Source organism: Corylus avellana, chromosome 1 (assembly GCF_965113065.1).
Source record: "Corylus avellana chromosome 1, dhCorAvel1.hap1.2, whole genome shotgun sequence".
Classification (NCBI taxonomy): Eukaryota; Viridiplantae; Streptophyta; class Magnoliopsida; order Fagales; family Betulaceae; genus Corylus; species Corylus avellana.
The window spans coordinates 14,773,016-14,800,295 of NC_142490.1; the positions used below are offsets into that span (position 1 = coordinate 14,773,016).

The window sequence follows — 27,280 nt, forward strand, 5'->3', positions numbered from 1 at the left end:
GCATATACATGTGACCCATATGAAACCACAGAAATGTCCTAGCATGAAAACTATTAGGAGCCGAACTATATCATTTGGATTTTAAAAACCTGGAAAAACAAGGCACCATTCTCCAACAAAACCCAGATCTGCTGCCCAAACAGGCGGCTAGATTTATTGGTGCTGCCGAAGCAAAAAGAAAACAATTAACATCAGCAAAAGAATCTCTTTCTACAATTATCTCTTATCTATAGTTTAATAAGTTTTATAAAATATATTTGAGAAAGCTAAACCACACTCCATATCTTATCTTAGCATCTAGAAAGAAAGTTATGGTACAAACATTTAAACTAAACAAAATTTTGAAAAAATATACATATATAACCTCCAAATTATTAAAAAACAAAAAAATAATCTAAAACATTTAAAAATTCTAACAAAATTTGCTATCAAGAACTGTTTAAATTCATTTTCTCTTCTTCTTAGAAAACTTCCCATCCTTGATGCCCAAGTATTTGTCCATATCCTCCTCATCATTTCGTCTTTTCCCCTTCTTGCCACCAGGTTCGTCCATTCCCTGTAGAAACAAAAAAAATAGACCAAAAGAGAACAATTCATCAATTAATAATAGGTTAACAAAAACAAAAATAAAGCTCTTCCATAGGAACCCTTATAAATGGCAAAACTTTATGAGAGAAAATGACTAAATTGGTCCATGGAAGTACAAAAGTATCTTAAATACTTAGGGTAATCTATCTGTCCAAAATGCTTCCTACCGTCAACAATTTGACGAAAACCATTAGATGCACATGAGGATCTACAACACAACGAATTGCTAATTGACACATGGAATAGCAGACGGCTCAACCTTATATAAAATTACAATTTAGCTACAAATAAAAAAAACAAAGACTTCAAAAAAAAAAAAAAAAACACTCCTCACAACTGTCCTCACCAGATGAGGGAGCCCCTCACTCTGAGGAGCAGCCTTCCCTCATACGGGGACAGCCACACCTGGTGAGAGGCAACCTCCCCTGAGAGTGGGTCGGCCAACTGCCCCTCACCTTGGGAGACCTCCCTACCTAATGAGGGGCAGCCTCTCCTTAGATTGGAGACCTCCCTACCTAATGTGGGGAAGCCTCTCCTTAGAGTGTGAAGGCTGGCGCTCCTTGTATGGTGAGGGGAGGAAGCCCCTCGAGAGGCAAGGGGCAAACAATCGCCCTCTTTGAGGGGCGGCCACCCTTCACAGGTGAGGTGACCTCTCTTTTTATTTTATTTTAGTTTTTATTCTTTTTAATTTGGGGGTAAAAATATAATTTTACAATAGGCCAAGTAATCAGCTACATTAGAAAGTTTACCACATGGCCATTATAATACTACAAGTAATTTTTTTACTGTCCCCTTCCGTTTTCTTTTCCCAATTATTGGTTGTCTACTAGAATAACTAGTACTAAATAAGAGTATCCGGTAAGGAAAACCAGCCCATCATCATGCTGTCTTGGCTGGTGAAAAGTTTTTAAAAACATATTACTCAGATAAACCAGAATTTGACAATTAATCACAAGAAATGGACAGGGACACAACTGTGTCCCAACCCTATTGTTGGCACAGCTATTATAAATCTTAGTCATTCATTACCCTTCGAGATATTCCTGTGGCCTCTTTGACTCGTTCATTCAATTGCAAGACTTCCTCTCGCTGAAAAGGCATCTCTGGCAACTCCTTACCTGAAACAAAGAAAAACTCATAGTTTTAGAGACACTCTTGCTTAACAATACCTCTCCACACAAAACATGGCATGTATTGTCTACCTAGAAGATTCTCTATTTGTTTAAACCACACCAACTGATATTGATCCACTAGAGAGATTGCAACACCAGAACGTCCAGCACGTGCAGTTCTTCCCACTCGATGGATATAATCCTGTGGGCCAATTTGATTAGCAAACCCAAGCATATAGAATGAGCAACAAGAACAAACACAATTACAAGAGAGGATCTGGATGCATAATTTCTAAAAGTGTAGCAGACCCAAATTCCAAACGATAATCAGGGAAACAACTCAAAGAGAAGAAAACAATGCTAATGCAGACTTCTACAAGGACGCATGGAAATTCACAGAGGTGGGGAGTGAGCAGGGAAAGGAACATCAGCTACCACTTTGTGAATCCAAGCAAGAACTACAAATTGTTTAATTATGCAACGACAAACAATTAATGAGTAACTACTCTAGAAAAGTTGTCATCTACATCAATTAAAGCGTTAAATACTCTTAATATGGTCTTTTAAATTAGATTCAGGATAATTTGACAATATTCGACCTCTCTAGGTCTTAATGTGATATATAAAGCTGAGAAAGGTCCATACTGCCCCTCAATGATAAAAAGAAGGTCTAAGTAGAACCAACTCTGTACCAATTATACAAGATTCTAAGTATCTGGTTTAAGGGCTAGGCATGATGTATCATTTTTAGATAAGCAAAACAGATTTTAAAAGGCCAATTTTTAAGTGCTTTGAAAATCAATCTTTGTGCTAGTTCTCAAAAGCTGCTTAAAGAACTGGAGTCACTTCATAAAATCAATAAAAAGCCCCACCAAACAAGCCATGATACACAAGGATGTATACCATACCCTCTCAATAAATTACAATTGATAATCTAAAAGGCAATATCCAAGAGAGGCTAGATAAATTTAGAAATAAGGGTGCATAAAATAGAAAACGACAAAAAGAAAGCTAAAATGGCAAGCCCAACCTTGGGATTTGAGGGAATATCATAATTGATAACCAGATCAACAGAAGGAATGTCAAGTCCTCTACTTGCCACATCAGTGCAGACAAGAATATTGGACACTCCCGCCTTAAACTGATTCAAGGCTCCAAGTCTCTTTGACTGTTAGAAAGCATCCATACAAAATGTTATGGCAACGTCAAAATAACATCAAAGAAGATAGAAAAAAAAAAGAGAAAGAAAAAGGAAGATAAAAGAAAAGGGATAACCAACACCTTTATAGATATACAAATCAAAATCTTTATAGTTTACTTCAACTAACAAATGGTACCTGTGCCATTTCGCCACTAATTGGAATAGCCTTGAATCCAAGATTTCGAAGAAACAGAGCAACAAAACGCGTTGCATAACAGGTACGCGTAAAAACCATTGATGAAAATCCACACTTCTCAATCAAAATATATACAAGGTAGCAATCCTGTAAAGACATTAAATATGAATGTACATACAAGAAAAATAACAAAGACCAACAGCATACAACAACAACAATAACTATGCAAAAAAAAAAAAGTGAATGTCATAACATGAACAGACCTTCAAAGTGCATGTCATGATCATGCATTCTAAATTCTTGTTTAAACATATCTCTCTCCAAAAAGCATGTCACTTTCACCAAAAGGGGCATGCCTCCTAGTGACGCCTCTTGATACATGCTGTGTCACTCAACCAAAATGTGCACATACATATGTTTTTTTTTATAAGTAAAAGAAAAGTAAAGCACTGTACACATACACATGTAAGACTAGAGTTAATTCATTATTCTTTTACATTGCTATTTTAAGGTGAAATAAATGTTTTTGGCCCATATGCAAAAGGCTGAACTAATTCTTGTATATTTTTCATGAACTTTTCCACTGGCTTCTTCAATGGGTTCAAGAACATTACTGTTAAAATGCTTATTTAAATGGAGAACAAGATGATTTGCCTAATACCCATTAGCAAACATAAATTCAAATGTTTGATTTATTGGCACTAATCACCATCAATAATACTTGCCATACATATCTAGCCTTTAGCATAACATCTTGAAAAAGCAATTTGAAGCTAAGAAAAGGAAATACCTTGAATTTATCAGATACAAAGCAATAATGCTGCTTCAGTGTGTCAACAGTTGAATATTTCGATGCTACTTCAATCTGAAATAATAAAAAAACTGCCAATTCTTACAAATCATGACAAAAAATATGAACAGTCTCATTACAAAAGAATAATCATCATTACCTTTACTGGATTTCTCAAACAGACCCTTTGTAGCTTCTTAACCTAATGAAACATCACTCAGCATGAATAAATTAAAAAATATATGAAACACAAAAAAAGTATACCTTTCTCATTAAAATAAAATATTATATGGACAAAAACAACATATATCTTTCATCTAGGAACCATCCATGCATCTCCAGCATCCCTTGGCTACGCATCACCAAGACAATACTACTACTAAAGTTGATATAATACAAATTACATGAATCAACAAATCTTTTAAAAACCATAAGGATATTAAAACACACCTTTTTTGTCATTGTAGCGGAAAATAAATATGTTCTCCGCTCACGAGGGATAACATTTAAAATTTCGTCGATCGATTTCTCGAATTCATCATTCAATAGTTTATCGGCTTCATCTAAAACCTGGTAGAAAAGGAAACTAATGTAACTATTCTTAATACATTGAGGAATAAGATGTAGTGACGAAAATAAAATGACTAAAGATCCGGAAAAAAGATATTAAATGAATAGAGTAAAGCATCCTCCGCTAACAAGATCAAAACATATTAGAGTTTGTGAATTACAAAACGGATTGGAGGAATAGATATTGTAACTTTGCCGCCACAATGTCTAGTTTTTTTATCTTCAAATAATATACCTAATAGACTCTATGGATATCAAATTGAACATTGTGCAAAGGTCAATTACCATTTTCTTACAGCATGTCTTACCCACTTTATACCATAAACCATACAATTGAAAAACATTTGCACAAATTATTTCCATACTTTCCACATGCCTCTCCAAAGTAAAATAAATGAAAGCAACGATAAGCACACAAATTAAATCTATTCATAAACTAATTAATTAATGAAAGAAAGCAAACTCATAGCTCGTGGAAGTAGGATATATAACAACCCAGGGAAAGCGCTAGCAACATTTGCGCTATCACTCTAAAAAGACTAGTCAAGTTGCAATTAGAGCTCCCTAAAATAAATTATAAAGTTCGGTCTTGCCTAGTAATGAACCAATGTGGAACTTAGCATCCATGAGCTCTTTACCAACTCCATGTAAGCAATTCATTTTCTCAATGTGAAACTAACTTATGCGGGACAAACAATAAAAACAAAACTCACACGGTGAAAAAAGGGAAAGTAGGGGAAATAAGAGAAAGGGGAATAACAGAGAAAGACAGAAGAAGCTAGGAGAAAGAGAGATTGAACGAAGGGGGAGGGGAAAGAAAGGGAGAGAAGAAAATCAATTTCTCATAAATTTTATTTCAACGAAGTCTACTTCAATTGGAGCACAAATTACACCTAAATAGACTCATTGACTAAACCCTAACCCTAATCTAAGGTAAAGCTCATTTATTGAATTACCAAAAATACTCTAGGGCATTCACCTACTTATTGAATTTCCAAAGATACTCTAGGGTAATCACCTATTTATTATATTACCAAAAACCACACATTGTCTCTTAAAAATTAAATAATGCTGAAGATACCCTGATTTTCCATGGGACCGACCCTAATTAGCTACGTAATCTACGAGGCTTATTCTTATGCTTTGAAGCAGTGTTAGGTTTGAAGACAAACTTAGCCAAGTTGGAATTGGTCCCTGTTGGAAATGTTGATAATGTGTCTAAGCTAACAGGGATTTTGGGCTATGGGGTTGCGTCTTTGCCTTTAAAATATCTTGGTCTTCCATTGAGAGTGTCCCATAAGGCCACGAATATTTGGGATGATGTTATTGAGAAGATAGAACGTCGACTGGCTAGTTGAAAAATGTTGTATTTGTCTAAGGGTGGTAGGCTTTACCCTTATCAAGAGCACCCTTTCCAATCTACCTAAGTACTTTATGTCCCTATTTCCTATTCCCACGGGTGTTGCAAATAGTATTGATAAGCTTCAATGCGATTTCTTATGGGGTGGACTAGGCAAAGTGTTCAAATATCACTTGGTGAGATGGTCTCTTATCGGTGTGTATGCCGATCTCTAAGGGAGGGTTGGGGATTAGAAACCTGTAGAGGTTCAATTATACTCTCTTAGGTAAATGGCTTTGGCACTATGGGCTTGAGAGAGAGGCTTGGTGGCGAGTGGTGTTAAATGCTAAATATGAGAGTTCTTGGAGAGGTTGGTGCTCTAGTGAGCTTGTTGGGGTGTATGGGGTAAGGTTATAGAAGAATATTATGGGTGGTTAGGGGAAGCTTCGAAGAATATCGTACCGCATCACAAGCTTTTGGGTTGTCAAGGATATGTTTAGTAGCTTGTGCTTGAAATGTCTGTGCATGAAAATTTCAAAATGTAATTTCAAAATTTGTTCACGCGGTTCCTTGGTTACTATGGGAAATTATTTGAAGCATATGTTTAGTAGCTAGTCCTTGAAATGTTTTTTTTTTTTTTAATACGTAATTGGCCAGAAGTGGAGGGATAGAGAGAGAGATTCGAACTAGCAACCTCCATTTTATAAGGCGTGGTCCCCAACCGATTGAGCTACTCCTTGGGGTTACAAATTTGAAATGTTCATGCAAGAAAATATGGAAACCTGATTTCCAAAAAAAAAAAATAAAAAAAAATCAAGTAGATCCTTGGTTACAAAAGGAAATTATTTAATTAGGTGTTTGTTTCATTTTCATGCACAAGCATTTCGAACCTAGTTACCATAATATGGGAAACCAAGCTGCAAATACTTTACTTTTTTCATATTCATGCCAAACATTCTTTTTTTGAAAAGTAAGCAAAATGTCATTAAAAGCAAAAAAGGCACAACTCAGATAAATTGGAAGTATACAAGAGAAACATCTAGCTACAATGGGAAAATATTCATGCCAAAGGTTCTAATTCACCTTGTAATTTCAAACCCATATATTAATTCATCAACTTCATATGAAACTGTTTTGACACTCCTAAAGTCTCCTACAATAAAACTAAATATAATGAGAAATAGAGTGCACATAGCACATAGCACATAGCACATATGTAATAGATAAGTAGTATCTGGCTGACATGTAATAAGAAAACCGTACCAAATACTTCAACGTGCGAAGGGAAAAACCTTTAGTGTTGGAAAGATGATCCAAAAGGCGTCCAGGTGTTCCAACCTACAAAGGAATGAAAAAAATAAGTAACATTAAAAGTAGATAAACAACTAATAAGAAAAAGGCAGTAAAATTGATTTTCCGGATTTATACCGAAAAGCTTAAATAATGAAGTGAATTAAGAAATCCAAACAAATTCAAAGAAGCTCCTTGGGCAATTGCACATGCAATAATTTGAATGGGAACTTGTGAGCATGCAGCTCTTTTGGTGATCAAGTTGCATTGCACAAGTACCAAATATCCTTTTTCATTAAATTATCATCAGCAGAAACGCCAAATATCCTTTCTCTTTATCATTAAAAAAGAAGTTCAAAAAGAAAAGCATAAACCACTGTTTTGTCATGCTTATAAATACACTCTTAGGTTTATTATCAAGCATAAGGGACAAACAAACACCTCTCAAATTCAAGACTAAGAAGTGAAGGCAAAAGTACAAGTAATTGTTTTTAGTAACTAAAATTAAAACGTAAAATAGGCCTAAAAGCAGCACAACCCAACTATAGGGGTACACAGAACCAATAACAAGACAGCTCAGAATCCAAAAACTAACATGAGACAGAAGCCACCAAAATTGATTATCCCTTGTCAATGATATATGGGATTAACTAAGCCTACCAACATTTACCATTATACATGCTCAAATAAGAATAAAACCCCACCACACTACAACTCACAGCAATCCAATCCAAGGCCACAAACTTGCTTCACACACAAACCAATTGTGGGGCAACCAACTACCCACAACCTCAAGACAATTTTCTGCAATCATCATGTTGTAATCAAATAATACCTAGAAGCCTAAACTGTAACCAATCTAGTTTTTTATGAAGCCTAATGGAATGTGAGAGGGTTGAACAAGGGGGATAAATGTCTGAGGGTGAAAAACTAACTCAGAGAATGCAAGGTTGACATTGTTTGTTTCCAAGAAACTAAGCTTGAAATCATGTCTCGTAGTGTTATTGAGGAGTGCATGGGGGAATTCTCTTCGGCTATCACCTTTAGAAATGTCGAGGATCATTTCACTTAGGCTTATGCGAGTGTGTCTATGGCCCTAATTCCGATAGGGATAGAAGGCTTCTTTGGGACGAGTTGGCAGGTTTACTCAGCTGGTGGAATTTGCCTTGGTTCATTGGGGGTAATTTCAACATTATCAGATTCCCTAGTGAGAGATCGGGTGAAGCTCATTTATGCCTAGCTATGGTGGAGTTTTTTTATTTCAATTTTGATCAAGGCTTAACGGATCTCCCTCTAGTGGGCGAAACTTTTAGCTGGTCAAATACTCGGGAATCTCCCTCTTGGTCCATAATTGATAGATTCTTGGTCTCTCTAGAGTGAGAAGTTGACTTAAAGAGACGAAATGAGGGAGGTGTTTGGCAATGTAGAAAAGAAGAAGATGATCCTTTTGGAGGAGCTACGCGTTCTCAATATCATTGAAGACAAGAAGGCATTAGGTGTTGAGGACAGTATGAAGAAGACAAAAATTGTTAGTGAATTATAACAATCCACTCTCATGGAGGAAGTGAGTTGGAGGCAAAAGTCTAAGATATGCGGCTCACGGAGGGCACGGATTTTTTTAACATAATGGCTAACTCCAACAGAAGGAACTCCATTGACTCATTAATGATTGATGGCACAATTTCTACCAACCAATCGGGGATCAACGAGCACAGTCTATTTTTATAAAAAGTTGTTTACCGAGAAGTTTAGTTGGAGGCCTGTGGTGGACGGTCTTTCCTTTGATTCTATTGATGAGATTGCAGCTAGTTGGTTGGAGAGAGATTTTGAGGAAAGGGAGGTGTGTGGAGTTATGAAAGCAATAAATGGTGATAAGGCGCCGGGACCTGATGGTTACTCTATGGCATTCTTCCAAGCTTGTTGATTTGTTTTGAATGAGGACATCATGAAGGTCTTCGTGATTTCTACACTAGCAGTAAGTTTGAGAGAAGCCTTGATGCTACGTTCCTCACCCTCATTTCAAAGATTCCAGTGGCTCTCGATCCCAAGGTTTTTCGCCCTCTTAGTCTAGTGGGTAGCATTTACAAGTTTATAGCTAAGACTCCAACAAACGATTAAGATGGTGCTGGACAAGATTATTATTATTATTTTTTATAAGATTCTTTCTTAAGTCACAAAATGAATTTATAAGAGGTAGGCAGATTCTAGATCTTATTCTTATTGCCAGTGAATGCCTTGACGGCAGATTGAGATCTAGATACCAAGGATTATTTGTAAAATGGACTTAAAAAAGTTTATGATCATGTTAATTGGGATTTTCTGCTGTGCATGTTGAGAAGGTGCGGGTTAGGGGAGAAATGGTGCTCAAGTATAGCTCATTGTATTTCCTCGATGTGTTTCTAGGTTTTGGTAAACGGCTCTCCCACAGGCTTCTTTGGCAATTCTCATGGGTTGAGACAAGGGGACCTAGTCTCTTTTGTTGTTTGCTATAGTGATGGAGGTGTTGGTAGGAAGATTTCAGCAGCAGTGAGTGGAGGTTTGTTGTATGGCTTCTTCGAGGGAATAGGGACTGATATCTTCCATCTTCTATTTGCTGATGATGCCTTACTTTTCTGTGGGGCCGAACCAAATCATCTATGCAATTTATGGAGCATATTCATATGTTTTGAACTTGTGTCAAGCTTGAAGATGAACTTAACCAAGTCGGAATTGGTTCCTTTAGGAAATGTTTATAATGTGGCTGGGTTGGCTAGAATTGTATTGTGAGGTTGCGCCTCTGCCCTTGAAGTATCTTGGTCTTCCGCTGGGGGCATCCTATAAGGCCAAACATTTATGGGATAGTAAGATTGAACATCAGTTCACTAGTTGGAAAAGGTTATATTTGTATAAGGGCGGTAGGATTATCCTTATCAAAAGCACCCTATCCAACTTCCCACGTACTTCATGACCCTCTTTTCTCTCCCTATGAGTGTTGCAAACCGTATTGAGAAGCTCCAATGTGATTTCTTATGCAGTGGGCTAGGTGAAGAGTTCAAATATCACCTGGTGAGTTGGTCCAAAGTTTGTACATTGATCTTCGAGGGAGGGTTGGGGTGAGGAGCTTGCCGAGGTTTAATCATGCTCTCTTTGGTAAGTGGCTTTGGCACTATGGGCTTGAGAGAGAGGCTTGGTGAAGAATGGTAGTGGACTTTAAATATGAAAGTTCATGGGGAGGGTAGTGTTCTAGATAGCCTATCAGGGTGTATGGGGTGGATTTATGGAAAAATATTGGGAAGGGTTGGGGGAAGTTTTGTAGGCATACCAGATTTAAGGTGGGAGATGACTCCAAGGTTAGATTCTGACATGATCTTTGGTGTGGGAATATGGCCCTTCCGACTCACCCCTGCAAAGTAAACCCTGGTCCCATGCACTGCACCCTCGGAAGTTTCTCTACACGGAACTGGTTAAATCGCTGGCTTTTTACTAGGGAGTGTGGCCCCAAGAGATTGTTTGCACCCATGAGATGTTGAACCTTGGACCTTGAAGAGAACAAACCTTAAGACCAAGGCCTCCACCACTTGGGCCAAACCCTTGAAGTTAGTGACCCTTAAGGAAGCCTTTCCAATTTTATTTGGTATTGCTTGTGCAAAAGATACTTTTGTTATGGCTCACGTGGAATTTCTGGAAGTGCCATTTGGGAGGTGTATTTTTTGCCTCGTTCTTCAGGGTGTTGTATATAGTGAGAATAAGATAGGAAGGGGTGGACAAGTTGTAGTAGGTCCCTTCCAAAGGAGGGTTGGTTGGTTTGTGCCTAGACGAGTAGTCGATTTGTATGTTTGTTGGTGGATTGTTGGTAACACTCAAGAGTATTGTTGTGTGGAAGATGGTGCCTTGGTGCCTTTTGTAGTGTCTCTATGGAAAGAAAAGAATGATAGCAGTTTTGAGTACTGTAAGATGACTTTAAAGGAGATTAAATCTTTATTTTAAATACATTGTATTGCTTTTGTTTTTCCTTTGGTGAGTATTTATCATGTAAAGCTAGGTGGCTTCTCTTGTATACTTTCTATGTACCTGAGGGCGCTTTACGCTTTTAATGATATCTCGATTACTTATTAAAAATATAATACCTAGTCTTCCATAGGGCTTAAACCATAGCTTCATTACAATCCTAACCATGAGGTAACCCTATTCAGATTAAGAAGGATATTGGTAAGACCCACACCCCCTCCAATAAGGAGAAGTTCTTTTGTAAAATCATTATAACATTTTGATGTCTTTATATTTCTCCAATCTTAATGGACAGTTACATCACTTCAAGAGTAACCAAGAGGGAGCCCATTCAACAGGTATCAAACGCATAACACAACCAACAACATTTTTGAACTCATACAAATCAGTACTATAATCACAAGAAATTCAAAAATACTTTCAACTATATTATTGTTCTTTTGATTGGATTCTTTCAACGACATTCAAATGCAAAAGGGGCAATGTTACCACTATAAAACAAAGAAAATACTTATCGAATGCAACAGATTATCATAGACTCCCATGCAGTTTTGCAATCCAGCATAAACAATATGGGAAAAAAATTCACACATTCTCAGTTATGCAAAAATTTATACCTTCGTAAAAATTGTCAGCAGGAAACAGGTAAAAAGGAAAAAGAAAAGAACTTACAACAATGTGTGGCCGGTTTGCAAGCATCTTAGTTTGTTCCATCATGTCTACCCCTCCAACAAGCTGCACAGGATTTGGTAAAGATACTTACTAAAAATATTGGTTGATGTTAAAAAAAAAATGCAACTTTAACAAAAATCTTCTATCAAACCACGCTATCATACAAATTGAACCTAACAATCTTTGCATCAAAAGATTTAGAAACCAAATGGAGACCCTTCCTTTCTCTTGAATTTCCTCATAATCGCTGTTTCTAATGCACAGATTTTCATTGCAACGTCATTTAACAAAAGAAGAAATGAGTCAAGAAATATACTCTCGCACCTCCATGACAGATATTATCAACATTCCCATCTCCATTTATGATGCATCCAACAATGGGTTATGTCCTTGTCTTACATATTAAAACTATAAATTTAACTATATCAGAGCAATCAAGACTTCTTGATATGGAATCTTTAGAAAATTCAGCACTACATTACGTTTCCTGATGAGTTCTTCAATACTTCTTGTATGGGGTTTAATGTTTGAAGACTTAGCAATTATTAGGTTATAAAAACATTGAATCTTGATTAAATATTGAAGGAATTTTATGGCTGTTTAGTATTAAAACAATGAATAAAACGAGGAAAAAAGAAAAGAAAAGGTAAACCATAGACAATCAGACCTCTGTTTCCTATGTAATCACAGCTAGAAAGGAGAAGGCGATCACACCTTCAAAACTTCAAGAAAGCTGCTGAAATTTCATTCAACTCAATTTCTAGACATTTTGAAAGACTACAATAAAGCCTTACGCCATTGCCAATCCCCCTAAACCAAGAAAATAAATTAATGAATGAAAATAGACAAAGACTCCAAAACTTAAAAGAAGACTCCTCTATAACAGCCTATCAACAAATCCAAAAATTATCAGATTACCCCTACTTCAATAAAACTTAATTAAAACTGAACCAACAGCTTCCTAACAGGTAAAAAAACCATAAAAAGAAACTAAAACTAAATGGACTAAACTTCGTGAGCTCTAACCAGGGCCCACATTAACCAAACACCATAATTTCAATTAATTTTTGTTTTTGAGTTTGCTCTTCAGAAAAACTTGCTGCCTGCATCACCTTTTAGCATTAAAAACAGAATTACAACCATTGAACTTGTGTGTCAAGATCTCACATATGATGTAAAACCCATAACAAAAGAATCAGTGATAGTGAGTCTACCATCATTTTCAAATCCATTTGATTGATGGATGTCAAGCAATCAACTTCTGGGATTTTATCCTCTAGCTTATGAAATTATAAAACTTATATTCCAATAACAGTGCTAACTTGTAAGCAGAACCACAAAAAATTAAATAAAATAATTTACCATTATAAAAGATAGCTTTAAATAACATGGCTAATTACACACTTATAAGCACGAAAGTACTTATATGGATTGAAAATGTAAAATCTAAAGCATAAAATTGGATGTACAAAAGTAGAAACTATATTCTGTAGACATGAAGCTAAAAGTTACTTGGTACGAAGGAAAGACAAATTATGTGCTGACATGTAGTTCAAATATACAATGAATGACAAACATAATCAGAAAACTCATATACAGTGTAAAAATTCTATTTAGAAACCAATTTTGATCAAAAACTCACCACTGCACACTTAAGGCCAAAGCCAGATCCCAATGCTTTGAACTGCTCAGCAATTTGAATTGCAAGCTCCCTTGAATGGAACAAGATGAAAGGATAAGTGGAAGCAAAAAAAAAAAAAGAAACCAAGCTACTTATCAATATAAGCATTCTTCCCAGAACATGAAATAAAAAGATTTCCTTCAACTATCAACCAAGGATCAGATATCAAACCTTGTTGGGGACAGAGCACAAGCAAAGAATGCATGTGGAGATTCTAAACATGCTTGCAAAATGGGAAGAGCAAAAGCTCCAGTTTTACCAGAACCCGTTTGTGCAAGTCCAATCAAGTCTTTTCCTAAGTAGAGAAATTAAAATAGAATTGAGTGTTTTAAAATAATATAAACAATTAAGCAGAAGATAACATAAAATTGAAGTAAATACTTAAGACATATATTCCAATTATTACCAAGAAATATACAAAAAGTCAAGAATTAATAATTTTGATTCATAAAAAAAACACAAAAGGCTAAGATGAGAATATAGAACTGTCTGCCTAAGTAGAATAATCATATCCATTTCAATAAAGCAAAACAACATCAAACATAATGATCAATATATAAGTAATTGGCATTAAAAAATTCAATTGAGCATTAAAAATTGGCAATTACTCGGGGGAGAGGGGTAAGAAAAGCACCAACAAGATAAAAAAACCAGGTTGAAATACTTATGATTAAGAAAAAAATGAATCCATTTCAGAACACCTGTGAAAGCAATAGATATGGATAATCATAAGAAAAAGACAAAAAAAAAAAAAAAAAACCCAAAATTTCAACCGAGGAACGGACACATAATCTACTTTTTAAGAGTTAAGTATTATATACACATTTTAAGAATTAAATCGAGATTTTCCAAACATAAATCATAAAACAAAAAGAATTATTTCCTTCAGTGTTTTATCCATTTCTCACAACTAAATATATAGTACTGAAAAAAAAAAAAAAACCAATGAGATTAAAACACAATGACATAGCAAAAGATTAAGAAAGTAAGAGCACGGACCATCAAGTGCATGAGGAATTGCTTCAGCCTGTATTTTCGATGGAACGTTCCATCCCAAATTTTCACAAGCCTCGATCAATTGGTCACACACTCCCAAATCCTTAAATGTCTCCCCCATTCCCAATAACTTTATCTGCTCGGAAAAAAAACTGTCTCTTCAATTGAAAACGATTATAAAGATGTTAAGGCACCCTAAAATTAGTATTATTATTATTAGAATATGATTTATTTCTACTATCCTTGCTAGGTTAGGATTAATTCTACTCTATGAAAGTAATGTAAGTTCCTTTAGGCTATTCATCCAATAACAATTTCAATCAATTGATATAAGCAATCTTTAGAGGACAGACCCCTCGAAGTGGTCACATCTTTTCTTCTCTATTTTTCTTTTGATTTTCTCTGATTTTAGTTGATAAGAACTACGGTTCTAACTACTTGGTATCAGAGCGATTCTTTTTTGGGTGTTTTTCTATATGGTTGGTGAGCCGTCGTGCGAGTGGATTACCTGTGCGGAGTGGTGATCGACGACCAGGTGGACTCTAGTGGTAACGCTGTGCGCTGTGCGCGGTGCTGCAACGTCGGAGCTAGTGAGCTGAGTGCGGGAACAGAAGTTGGTGGCTGACGGCGTTCGCGGCGGTGTCCAGCCGTTGGCGCTCCAATGCTGTTTTGTGATTTGTGAATCGCGCGTTGGGTTATTTGGTGGAAGAACCACGCTGTTTGGTTGCAGCGTTCGGTGTGAGTTCTTATTCCAGTGCAAGGCTAGCCTTATCGCAGCATAGGTACTCTTATTCCGTTTTGGTGTTAAAATCAACAGTGTATGGTTACAAAGTTACTGTCACCCTTATTCCAGTTTTGCTTTTAGCCCTGGAATAGTTAATCTGCGTAAGGGCCCCAAAAAAAGAAAAAAAAAGTTTCATGCCTTCAACTCAGTCGTAGTATTACCGACCTAAATCAATAAGGCATGGCCCCCTAGTATTCACCATATATATATATATATATATATATATATATATATTGTGTTTTTACAATGACACTACTGAAAAAAATACCAAATTTGTGCAAAGGAGTTATTTGTTGAAGGAGCATGCTACAAAATTTTTTTTATTTTTTATTTTTATGTTGGGGAATCTCACTAAGGCAGGGACCTTCGGACTCATTCCTACATAGTAAACCTCGATCCTGTGCACCGTACCCTCGAAAGTTTTTCCACACGAAACTAGTTAAGTCACTGGCTTTTCACCAGGGAGTGTGGCCCCAATAAATTGTTTATACCCATGAAGTGTTGCTTTATAACTTTTTGAAATCTTAAGGAGTAATTACTTATCTGTCATGTCTTCAAATCACAAATCACATGGGCTAATTTAGTAGTTTTCCAACAAAAAAAAAAAAAAAAAAAAAGCCACAGTCTGAATTCTACTGTCATTGAAATTATGATTGAGACAAAGTTAAATGGAAGGAAAAATTACACTTTACCACCCTAAAGTTGGCAGTGATTTTTAATTTGACATCTAAAGTTTCAATTTTTGCAATCCACCCCCACAAAGTTTCAATTTTTTTTTTTTAATTCAGCCATTCCGTCAGTCAAAGCCGTTTTGACTGACGGAATAGTGGTCACGTGCGACGCATGTGATCACTGTTGCCTTTTTTTTTTTCTTTCCTAAAATGTCCCCACCCTCATCAAATCAATTACCAAAAACTACCCTCACCTGCATGGGCAATTTCTGATGTAAAGCCTTGACGATCCCGACCATCTCGTCTGTTCATTCCTCCTAGCTTTCATCAAATCCATAAACATAAGCTGAGCCTCTCTACTTCACAAATTGGCTGAGAGCCTTTTCATAACCTATTAAACTCTTTATCATGGTAGTATAGAAAGGTAAAAATTGACATTTCTTATATCTGTTTTGATATAGGTTTTAAGAGCAGGAAGGTCAATTTGTGAAGCTGAGCCTTTTTGCAATTATTCTCATAACCTTCTCAACAAAAACAGGCAATTTTGAGAGACAAAGCCTCCACCAATTGCTCGCAATTTGCAGGCTTCATCTGTGAAGCAAAACAGATGGGGTTCGACGTTGCTCTTGAGCTTCACGATCACCTTCATCCCCAAGAACCACAAGGTGGATTCTGATGTTTAAAGCGGCTTAGATTAAAAAAAGAAGAAAAAAGTAAGCATTTAATATCAAAATTTATTGACTTCTCAAAGTTTTCTCAGCATCCAAATAGAGGTCCGCTTAATATGTTGAACTAGAATCACTTTGATTGGTTGATGGAAAAAAAAAAAAATGGAATCGATTTAATTAAATCAACATAAATTTGTCCATGTTCTTTTGATTGGTAGACTAGAATCGATTTAATCGATTGGACTTGATTGTAATCGATTTAATTTCTTCACTTGTCCCCCCCCCCCCCCCCCCCCTTCCTTTTTTTTTCACCAAACAAACAGAAAAACAATGGAAGACCTTGATGTAGACGTTCTCAGCAGCACGCTCCTCCTCGCCCAGAACTCAGCCCTTGCCGTCGCTGAAGCAGCGTGGCCAAAAGTATCGGGTTTCGCCAAAGTAGACCTTTTCACTGGAGAGCTAAGGAAGCACGTCTATGGAGAACAGAGGAATGTCGGTGAGCCTCTATTCCTTCCAAGTAGCCCCAGTTCGGAAAAAGAGGACGACAGCTACATCCTAGCTTTCATGCACAACGAGATGGAGTGGAAATCAGAGCTCAGAGTTGAGTCGTTGTCGACAAACAGAGGAGTGAGAGTCGTTGGGATGGGGGGACATTTTGGGTACGAAAAGGCCATAAGTAATCACGTGCAACCCACGTGATTACTGTTCCGTCAGTCATAGCAACTTTGACTGACAAAATGGCTGAATTGAAAAAAAATGAAACTTTGTAGGAGTGAATTGCAAAAATTGAAACTTTAGAGGTCGAATTGAAAATCGCTACCAACTTTATGAGGTAAAGTGTAATTTTTTTTAAATAGAAATAACATTTGCCAAAAGAAAAAGAAAGAGAAGCTTAGAAATGTAGTCGAGGATCTATTTAAATTGGTCAGAAACGGTAACATTGTTGCATCACATGGGCCAAACACTAGTTATGTACAAAAAAATCATCATTCACAAAGATCTCTGATTTCTGCACCTCACTAAAAGCATTGCGGCCTAAACTTAACTACATTATGATGAATTGATGAGCTGGTCTTGAGTTAGTGCTTCCACGTCTGCTTCCCACGAAACAGGAGGAAGAATTCTGCAACCAAAAACTTCCTTCTTCTGCTTCTACTTCATTGGAAGTTCATTTGCTTCCTCGCAGCTAGATTTATTATTTTATAGATCTGATGCCTTAAATTTTCTAGGCCTTTTAGACTGAGCTGGTGATGATGGAGCTTCTGATAACCTCCCAGGTGCCTTCAAAGTACGAATTACAGACAAATTATATTACATTCAGCAAAACAGTGCAGGGAAGAAAAAATAAATCATTAAACAATATGAAGTAGACAACTGAGTACCTTGCGTTTCTGGTCCCTTTTGCCAACCCTTTCCCCTGGAATCCCAATTAAATACATGACTTCAGTATTATTACTATTGCTGTCACTTGTCTCAATATTTAATAAAAAAAAAAAAAAAAAAAAAAAGCAACAGGGCATTTATACATAATGCAGCCCCGGATGGAAATGTCCAATATTACCTCCAAAACTCATGTCGGGAACAAATGTCCGATCCTGATCCCCACCACGGTATAAGCGCTGTTAGCATCTCAGAATCACAAACTCGAGATTCGGAAACAAAACCAGAATAAGAAAGCAAGAAAAAAAATAGTTTACCTTAGGAGTGCCTGGTGTATCAGCGTATGAACCATCTCGAAAAGATGAACCTTCTGCCTCCTTATATTGTAACTGATTATCAAACATTCAAGTTATAATGTCAAAGAAAATCAACAATCGGGGAAAGCTAAACAGTTCTTTGCATTGTCATACCAATAATTCTGGTTTTTTTTTTCCCCCTGTTTTTAAAGGCATCTATACCAATACACTACATTGATAGAGTAAATTCCCAAGTAGTTCAATATTCCTAGCATTAGTCACTGACTTATATTCCTAGCATTCATAAATTTAAGTGTAGTGCGAAATACATAACCCAAAACATTTAACAGTTTTCCTCTCTCTCTCCTCTTTTCGCAGGAAAGGGGGGGAGGGGGGTGTTGTTGGTGTTAACCCCATATCCATGGAATGCCATAAAAAATAAATTCATACCCTTCCCAAGTAGTTCAACATTCCTAGCATTAGTCACTGGCTTTATATTCCTAGAATTCATAAATTCACGGGTAGTGTGAAACTATATAACCCAAAACATTTGGAAGGTATTGCAATACAAAAGGAGATGCTTCAGTTTCCAAAAGTAGATTTCAAGTCACATCCTTGCATCAGCAATCACTTCCTGAGAGATGAATCACCCCAAACTTTTTTCTGAAATTTTAAATTACATGGTAGGAGTTGAACTTTAACAACCCAAGCCGTAAAAGCAAACAGAGATGAACGGCACATGAACTTTACAGGAGATGACAAAATGCAGAGGACACTTGTCTGGAACACTTAAAAAATTCAAATATGATGAAATAAGAAGTTTGCAAATTATTTGATAAAGAACTATATAAAGGACGAAATATACAGACACATGATCATAACCAAATATGGAAGCATGTATGACAAAGGAAATATTTGCTATCTTAAAACTATTATTAGTGAATATAGTGAGATTTCTTGCAGAGTGTTATTAGTGAAAAGTTCAAATTTTACCTAGTAAGTTGGTCCAAATTTCTTGTGGAGTCTGTCACTTATGTTCAATAGAGCTCTCTTTGGGAAAGGGATTATGGCGCTACAAGCATGAGAGAGAGGCTCGGCAGAGGATGGTAGTGTATTTTAAATATGACAGCTCATTGAGTAGGTGGTGTTCTAATGATATTCATGATCGTATGGGGTGTGGTCTATGAGGAAACATCATGAGCGGGTTTTTTTTTGTTGTTGTTGGAGGGGGGGGGGGGGGGGTGTTCTAAGATAAAGATTTTGGCATGACGTGGTATGGAGATCAAACTCTTAAGGTAACTTTTCCAGAGTTATTCAATATTGCTCGTTTTAAAGATGCTTCCGTGACAGATCATTTGGAGTTTTCTAGTGACTCTCATTAGTGGAACGTATAATTTTATCTTAGCAGCACATGACTGGGAAGTGGATTTCTTTACCTTGTTCTTCAGTCTATTGTACTCCTTTAGACTGCGACGAGGCGGTGAAAACAAGCTGTTTTGTTAGGCCCCTTCGAAGAGTGTTGTTCAATGTTCTTTCTCCCCATGATAGTACTCATTTCCTTTGGAGGAGTATTTGGCGGAATAAAGTTCCCTTGAGAGTAATGTTCTTTGCTTGGTCAGCCACTTTAGGGACCCTTACTATGAATAACCTTAGGAAGCAGTGTATCATAATGCTAGATTGGTGTTTTATGTGAAAAAGGAGTGGAAAATCCGTTGATCACCTTTACTCTATTGTGAGATTGCTAGTGTCCTATGGACTGCCATTTTCAGCCTTTTTGCATTAGACTAGGTCATGCCTAGATGAGTGGTAGACCTCTTAGCAAGAGGGCAGTTTGATAGTCTTCATAGAGCAGCAATGTGGAAGATGATTTCATCTTGCCTAATGTGGTGTATCTAGAGAGAAAGAAATGATCGAAGTTTTGAAAACTGCAATAGGACGGTGGTGAAATTAAAGGCTTTTTTCTTTAATACCCTTTACCATTGGACGGCTGCCTATGATTGCTTTCATATTTCTAGAAATCATGATCTTTTATCTTCTTCTGGTTAGGTGTTTCTCTTGTATACTTCATGCTTATTTAGGTTGCGCCCATGCGATTTTTAATGAATTTCGATTACTTATAAAAAAAAATGTCAACAAAAGAAATGATTTTCATGAAAAGAATTTAACATGTTCAATACCTGCTTCTGGAGATTAAGTAGAGTCAATATTTCTTTTCTTAATTCAAGATGCTCAGCACAAACTAATTTGGTCGGAACTCTTGGTTTTAGATTGACCTGTAAAAGATAAGGATACCTTTTTATACCCCTTTAAGTAATTTAAAAAGAAAGATGCAAGAATTATTGCTCATAGAGTGAAACAACTATTTAGCAATTAAAAAAGCATCTAATTATCACAAAATTTCTGGTAAATTAAGAATAGAGTCCAGTTAAGCTTTCAGATATGCTTCTAACAAATTATGGAGCAAAAGAGATAAGTACACAAGGTTGTTTTCGGATTTCTTTTGGGTCTTTATAATTATCAAGGTGAATATTATTTATCTTATTTCTCATTTTCAAAATTGTTCTTTAAGAGATAATAATATTTGGATGAACACATTGATGCTAGCAATATCAAAATTACATGAAGGGGAATGGTAAAAAGGAATTAAGTTTAAAGGATGGTAAAAACGATACTGGATAGAAACTTAAACTCACCAGTCATCATGGATATTTTACTACACACCAATATATAGGCCTTGTTTGGTATCCAGAATAGGTATTCCTTTAGGAAAATGAATAATTATTACTAGGAATGGTAAAATATAATAGTTATTCATACTCCTTAGTTTGGTAAAATACATATGCTCTAATTGGAATTGAACCAAAACTCACATTACCTCTTATTTTTTTAAAAAATAAAATTATTATTTTTTATTTATCCAAAAAAAAAAAAAAAAACCCCAAACCTAGGAATTCAGTGGGGTGGTCAGCCACCCACTGAAATCAACGTTTTTATGTTAAGTTTGAAAGAAAATAAGAAAATAATGAGTTTTTTCCTTTTTTTTGAAAAACTTTGTGTATTCCTCTCATTTTTTAGAGGAATAGGTATTCTCATGGAATAGCAAACAGGCGCATATTATAACAAGGAAATGAGTATATATATTAAGCACCAATAATACAGAGAGCAGAAACAAACCCCAAGTTCCTGTAAAGTTTGCTCAACCCGCTTTATAGTCCGAAGTCCAGCAGATGAGCTTGCAGCTTGCACCATTTGCTCAAGTGCATATGTTCTCAAATATACCCGAAGCTGAAAATATTCTCAATCAATCAGACTATTTTTCAAGCATAGATATATTTGGCGACAGGTTCAAGGTGAAAAAATTTATGTAAACAACATTTTAAGGTGAGGCAACATCCAACTCAAAATTTTCGTTCAATAAAAATAAAAGAGAGAGAAACAAGACAAAAAATTATTTAAAATATATAAGAAACAAAAAGTTGAACTATATGTTTGGCGGTTCACAAAAGCTAACGGCCAAACCTGTATTGACATAATCGTGTGCACACATGTCAACAAACACACACACAAAGAAAGGGGGAGAGAGTGCATAACCAACAAACTAACTAATAATCGCACCATGCGAAGAGACGCTAGAGTAGAGGCATTGTCTGCTGTTGCTGTTGAAGGTGCAACTGCTGCAGAGGGAAGCTGAACATTGGACGAAGGTGATACAGTATCACCAGGAACACTAGTCCTCTCAGCACTTTCTGGAGCAGCATTTGATGGGACAGGCAACTCAGACTCTTCAGCTACCTGAAAATGCAGAAAAACAAATAAATAAACTAACTTGTAGAACAAATGCACATAAACGCACAAGGTCTTCTGCAAACATAAACACACAAGCCTTCCATCATAATATTACATTATAAATTAAGTTCCAACAACGTCATAGCTATAACCCTCTAAAAATCAGTCCCATTAATAACTGTTCACAACACTTATATTAACAACAACAAAGATGATTAAGCAATTGAACGCTATATTCCATTTACAGCTACCAGCGGAAGTCTGAAGTGAGTGTTCCAAAGACAAGGAAACATGTAGAATCTGGTTAAAAAGTGGAAACTAGGAAGCTTATGACATCTAGATAAACATGGACAAAAGTTTCCCTACATGTAAATGTAAACACTTAAAATAATTCACTAGAAGAGAATTGGGAGTTCCTATTGTAACGCATGACTACTTAACCGGGGGATTTACTGCAAATACTAGCTTGTCTCATTATTGCAATGATTAATTAACCAGTTCCATAAGGGTAGTTCCTGATTGAACAATAAAAAAGGATGAAAGATTGAAACATTTTGGAAGGCCAGGCTTTGAAAGAAAAGGCATATTGGCTGGAGGAAGCATGTATGGTACTGACTTGAAGCCAGCTTCTTTAGCAGCTTAAAAGCATAAAGCTCTCTACTTTTCACCCAAGATGGAACCTTCAAGCAACCATTTTCAACTTAATACAGAACGCTTACAAGAAAATAAGTACAACATCTCAGGGCTGATGGCAAATTAAAAAGATTAGAATAAGACCTTAACGTCAGCTAATTTTAAATGTAATCCCGGCAAACATGTCTCCTCCTTCATCCATAACTGTGGATGTCACCGGTTACTAAAAGAAACACAGCAGCATATCTAATTCAAAACCTTACCCTTGTAACCATCCGTGACTCGGCTATTCTTTTTGCTTCAGCAAGGACCTGAGGACAGGAACCGTGGATAACCCATAAACAAGTTATTGAAGAATTCAATTTCTCAGAAATACTTACATATATTTTAGAAATGCACATATAGGTTTAGACCTCAGCATCTTTTCGCTCTTGATGTTTTGTTTGAGAGAGGACCATACACAATGCTCGCTTGCGTTCTATCTCTTGCGAAACATTATAAGGTTCCTATATCAAGGAGGAATCAGATACTAAATGAGAGTGGTCTTGTAATATAGCAGATCTCAAATTCATATAAAAGTATACAGTCAACTAAAGGAAATAAAAATTTAAGATCAACATAGAAACCGTAGGTAGATCTTCAAGACTAAATTTTTTTTAATAAGTAATAACCAGTTTTATTAAAAGCGTAAGGCGCCCCAAAGTACACTGGGAGTATACAATAGGATCACCTAACTAGAAAGAAAAAAAGGAACAAGAAAATCATCGTAGCTAATCGACACCGGATTCAAGAATAAATTGCATTAATAGAGTTATCACACCTTAACAAGGGGGTGGCCAGAAACGTCTCCAGGAGAAGGAGCTCTAGCAATCAACATAGCTCGAGACACTGCACACAGAAAATGCGATAATCATCAAGGAAAACACTTGAGAAAGTTCTGAAACACCAAATGTATCTCATATGTTTGTTTTCGATAAGTAACCACATTTATTTAAAAGCGCAAAAGGTGCATCTCAAGTACAAGGAATCATACAAGAGATACGCCTAGTTAGAAGAATAAAAAAGATCAATAAAAACATGAAGCCTAGAAATATTTAAATCCAAGGCATATGTCCAATGGTAAAGAGAATTGAAGAAAAAGTATCTCAGATGTGGTTTTAATATAGGACTCCAGCATAAACTTGAACCATAAAATCAACAGCATCTAAGTAAAACAAACAGAGAGCAATCAATACCACTGTAATAGCGATCCTTCAATTCCTCCACAGTCCGAGATGATGGGAACCTATCAGCTATCACAATAAAGCGGAGATCAAACCTTTGGCACAAGTCAAACAACTGATCTGTCTCCTCCTTGGTCCACATCTGATGAAGATGAAATATTACGAGAGAGAACTCAGGTACTTAATCCAAAACATAATGCCACAAGATTCAAACACAAAGACAGGAAATTACTGAACTCAGGTGTATAACTGCAATAGTTGGATTCAAATACAAGATGCAAACCACAGAATATCCTTATATATATAATCTGATCTTTTATAGATCAGACATGGAAGTGAATTACTGCAATTTCAACATGGCATGCACAATGAAGGTGTAAAATATATCATTTTTATTCATACTCTCTTCTTTCTATGTAATTAAAAGAAATTAAAAAAATGCATAAATTGATACCTACAGGATCAGTCAAGTACTTCTCATACTCCTCATCTGTGTATTTGACAACGTCGACAGACTGCACCATATGACAAAAACTGACATATTTAATCATATGAAGCAAAAAAAAAAGAATGAAAGAGCAGCGTAAATCCTATTTAGCATAAATGCACAAAGATGAGAGAGTTTGTGTGTATACCTTGTTATACTTGGCAAAGGAATAGTCACCTGTTGGTGGAACACTATTTACAACTCTGGTCTGCAAAGTAAAATAGATACGAAAACATCTTTAATACTCCCCAAATAACAAGGCAATAATGTTCAGTAAAGAGACAATTATCCTCACGTACAAAAACCCACCCAGTGATAAAGCTGCAAATTATCTTTTCGTGCAGAACTTGTAAAAGGAAGCCACTGCCAAGTGATCTGCAGGAAGAATCTCAAATTTGTTACAAATCATTCCTATATCATTAACTGAACAATGCAGAAACATGCATATCAAAACAAAGTATAAAACTTGAAATATCGAGAGACGATCGATGCAGGTAAAGCCGTAACCAGTAAGACCAGAGCATTTACTGGGTAAGATGGCAAAGCCATAGCAATCAAGAAACTTTCTCATATATCTTTTTTCACTTAATGAGAGCACAAAACCTATAGGAAAATTTTGAACTCTCCCTATCTTTCTCAGTCCATAGATTATACAGCACCACCTTCTAGTTATGCATGCAAGCTAAAAGGACCCAGACACAGAAACAAGCTTAATAAATACCGAGTAACAACTAACAACTGAAAACCGAAATCACAAAAAACCTAGTTCTCATTATCAGTTTACCCACAAACAGGCTTGCTTAAAAATCCAATCAACCTCATGAGCTGCTCTAGCAAACCTCTACTCTCAGCTGAAATTAACAGTAACAACAATAAAATGGTAATATAAAAAGCCCAGTAAATCAAAAAAAAAAACAATTCAACAATGTTGCTCAGCATAAAAAAACTAACACACTATCTCATACAAAACTACCAAAAAACCTCTAGAAAAATACACTAACAATTAAATAATTCAAAGAAACCAAAGACCTTCTCGTCCGTCGGAGGACGTTTTTTCAGTTGAGACGCATCGATCGCCGGCATAAGGGGTGCCAAACCACCCGTTAGCGCGTACACCTACAATTCCAAAACACTGTAAGCTAAATTCACCAAATTAAGCAAATATGAACAAATTACACATAAATACATACAAAAAACATACGCGCGCACATACACACACACACACACACACACATACATACATGTATGTATGCGTGTAGATATAAGTACATACCTCGCGTGAAATGCCATCGGGTTTTCGCTGAGAGTCTTTCTGCGGCCTGGGTTTTTTCTCTTGGGGCAGTGAATTCTTGGGCAAGCCCAGGATGTCCTTAGCATCCATTTGCGAAGAAAATCCCCAAAAATTTAGGGTTCGTTTCTACTTTCTGAGAGATTAAGACTTTCAAATAGCGGAGGATTCGAATTCACAGCGCATTAAAAGAAATAATTAGGGATATTTTGGTTTCGAAATGATTGGATTTGGAGACTAGAGGATTTTGGGTTCGAATCAATTAGGGCTTGTTTTCGAGCGCGAAAGCTTAGAGCAGAGGGATGAACTGAAAGTGAAGGGGCTTTGCTTTGTTTACCTGCGGGTGACCAACAGCGAGATCTTGTTTGACCGGGAACCGGTTCAGACAGTTTCGATCTTTTACCGGCCGAGTGAGTGTATATACAAAACGACATCGTTAGAGGATGGCGTCATGGATTGTATAAGATCGTATGGGCTTGGGCTATATTTGTCCGGTCCACAAAGGCAGCCCATCAAACTCTCCTAGTCCCTCCCATACTCTCTCTCTTTGAAAAAATACCTATAATGTAGAAGGGTAAGAGTCTAAGAGATCGAGAAAGCTTCGGTTATGTTAATTTGTTTTTGTTTTTAGTTCTGAAGACAAATAAATTATCAAATAATTAAAAATATAAAACCCATTTTAAAACACATAAACAATTTTCATAATAGATAAAAATATTTTTTCTAACTAAAAAAAAAAAAAAAAAAAGGCTCACAAAACACATTAACAAACATACATATGTTTCTTCCTCAAAGTATTGCAGGTAAATTAACTTCTTATAAGACCAAGTGGTACATGCACTTTCCTTGTTGCCGTTGAATTTCTATGTAGGTTGTTTTTTCACGTCAAATTGCCAAGAACATGCACATGTGGATTGTCATATGTTAGAACAGATCGATTTCCTCATGACAATCGGAAGCAGTGTAAAATAGGAGAAAAATAAATAAAAGAACTTATTGAAGTCAACAAAAAATGCTACTAATTGGGAAAATTGAAAGTGTAAGGTAATTTGAGGGAGTTGAATCGGTTGATCGTTACTTTCTAGGAATGGTTGCAAATCGAATATCAGAAAAAGCAAGTGTCGTTTTTCCCTTTCCTTTTCTTTAAAAAAATCCTCCCACTCACTTGAATCAAGCAATTTCCCACTTAATTTTCATGTATCAATGTGTTTCAATCACTAGTAATTGTATTCATCAACTCTCTTCTTTTCTATTATGTTTTAGACCACTTCTAAGGTTTTTAGATGTGTCAATTTTTGAGCATACTCTGTTATTAAATGGGCCGCTTCTTCCTTTGTGTTTGAAAGTTTTCTTAACAATTCTCCTTTCCTTTATTCTCTTATGATTATAAGTGACAAATACCCTTCTTTATAATTTGTGTTGTTTGTTTGTTCTTCTCTTTTCTCCGTTTTTCCTTATATGAAAAAAATAAAAAAAATAAAAAATTATTTCCCGTGCCTATTTAAATGACATGACAACGTAAACTACATGTATACCGTTAAGTTGTAAAATCTAATTAATATAAACCATCCAAATATTTCAACGCCTCCACCATATTTTGTTTCCCGCTGCCGCCGCCCCCCCCCCCCCACCCCATAAAGATATTCCTACATCCCACTATATATATATATTGTCTCCCGCCGCCCCCTCCCCACACTGATTT

At 36.2% G+C, this 27,280-nt stretch overlaps 2 protein-coding genes across 3 annotated transcripts; both read right to left on the reverse strand.

Annotated features, from left to right (window-relative positions):
- Positions 1-193: 193 nt before the first annotated feature.
- On the reverse strand, positions 194-15,039 carry LOC132170725 (DEAD-box ATP-dependent RNA helicase 10). The gene is made up of 14 exons (XM_059581810.2): positions 14,871-15,039; positions 14,366-14,498; positions 13,538-13,661; positions 13,328-13,397; positions 11,686-11,748; positions 7,000-7,074; positions 4,278-4,397; positions 3,988-4,029; positions 3,828-3,902; positions 3,038-3,184; positions 2,731-2,868; positions 1,791-1,902; positions 1,618-1,706; positions 194-556 (listed from the first exon to the last, which is right to left on the reverse strand). Exons 2-14 carry the CDS (start codon positions 14,481-14,483, stop codon positions 446-448), a joined length of 1,284 nt encoding a protein of 427 aa, XP_059437793.1. The 5' UTR covers positions 14,484-14,498; positions 14,871-15,039; the 3' UTR covers positions 194-445.
- A 2,335-nt stretch (positions 15,040-17,374) lies between these two features.
- LOC132170322 (myb-like transcription factor family protein) lies at positions 17,375-25,888 on the reverse strand. 2 transcript variants are annotated; one of them, XM_059581256.2, is made up of 16 exons: positions 25,564-25,888; positions 25,320-25,406; positions 24,600-24,665; positions 24,439-24,498; positions 24,262-24,318; positions 23,816-23,945; positions 23,401-23,468; positions 22,994-23,086; positions 22,844-22,891; positions 21,777-21,953; positions 21,336-21,446; positions 20,339-20,434; positions 18,183-18,254; positions 18,047-18,080; positions 17,868-17,902; positions 17,375-17,766 (listed from the first exon to the last, which is right to left on the reverse strand). In XM_059581256.2, the coding sequence occupies exons 1-16, from the start codon at positions 25,669-25,671 to the stop codon at positions 17,686-17,688; spliced, it is 1,323 nt and encodes a 440-aa protein (XP_059437239.1). In that variant the 5' UTR covers positions 25,672-25,888; the 3' UTR covers positions 17,375-17,685. The 2 variants fall into 2 exon arrangements, with proteins under 2 accessions (XP_059437239.1, XP_059437238.1); XM_059581255.2 differs by having other exon boundaries at positions 18,047-18,104.
- Between the last annotated feature and the right edge of the window lie 1,392 nt (positions 25,889-27,280).

What these genes read in the sequence shown, in the direction of transcription:
- LOC132170322 (XM_059581255.2), bottom strand. Translation starts at nt 25,671, where the DNA reads ATGGATGCTAAGGACATCCTGGGCTTGCCCAAGAATTCACTGCCCCAA. An exon ending in AAGAGCGAAAAGATGCTGAG is followed by an intron (nt 22,892 to 22,993) that starts GTCTAAACCTAT and finishes TCCTGTCCTCAG; the next exon opens with GTCCTTGCTGAAGCAAAAAG. An exon ending in TACTTAATCTCCAGAAGCAG is followed by an intron (nt 18,255 to 20,338) that starts GTATTGAACATG and finishes TTTGATAATCAG; the next exon opens with TTACAATATAAGGAGGCAGA.
- LOC132170725 (XM_059581810.2), bottom strand. Translation starts at nt 14,483, where the DNA reads ATGGGGGAGACATTTAAGGATTTGGGAGTGTGTGACCAATTGATCGAG. An exon ending in CAAACCGGCCACACATTGTT is followed by an intron (nt 7,075 to 11,685) that starts GTAAGTTCTTTT and finishes ATTCCTTTGTAG; the next exon opens with GTTGGAACACCTGGACGCCT. An exon ending in ACAAATAGAGAATCTTCTAG is followed by an intron (nt 1,707 to 1,790) that starts GTAGACAATACA and finishes TCTTTGTTTCAG; the next exon opens with GTAAGGAGTTGCCAGAGATG.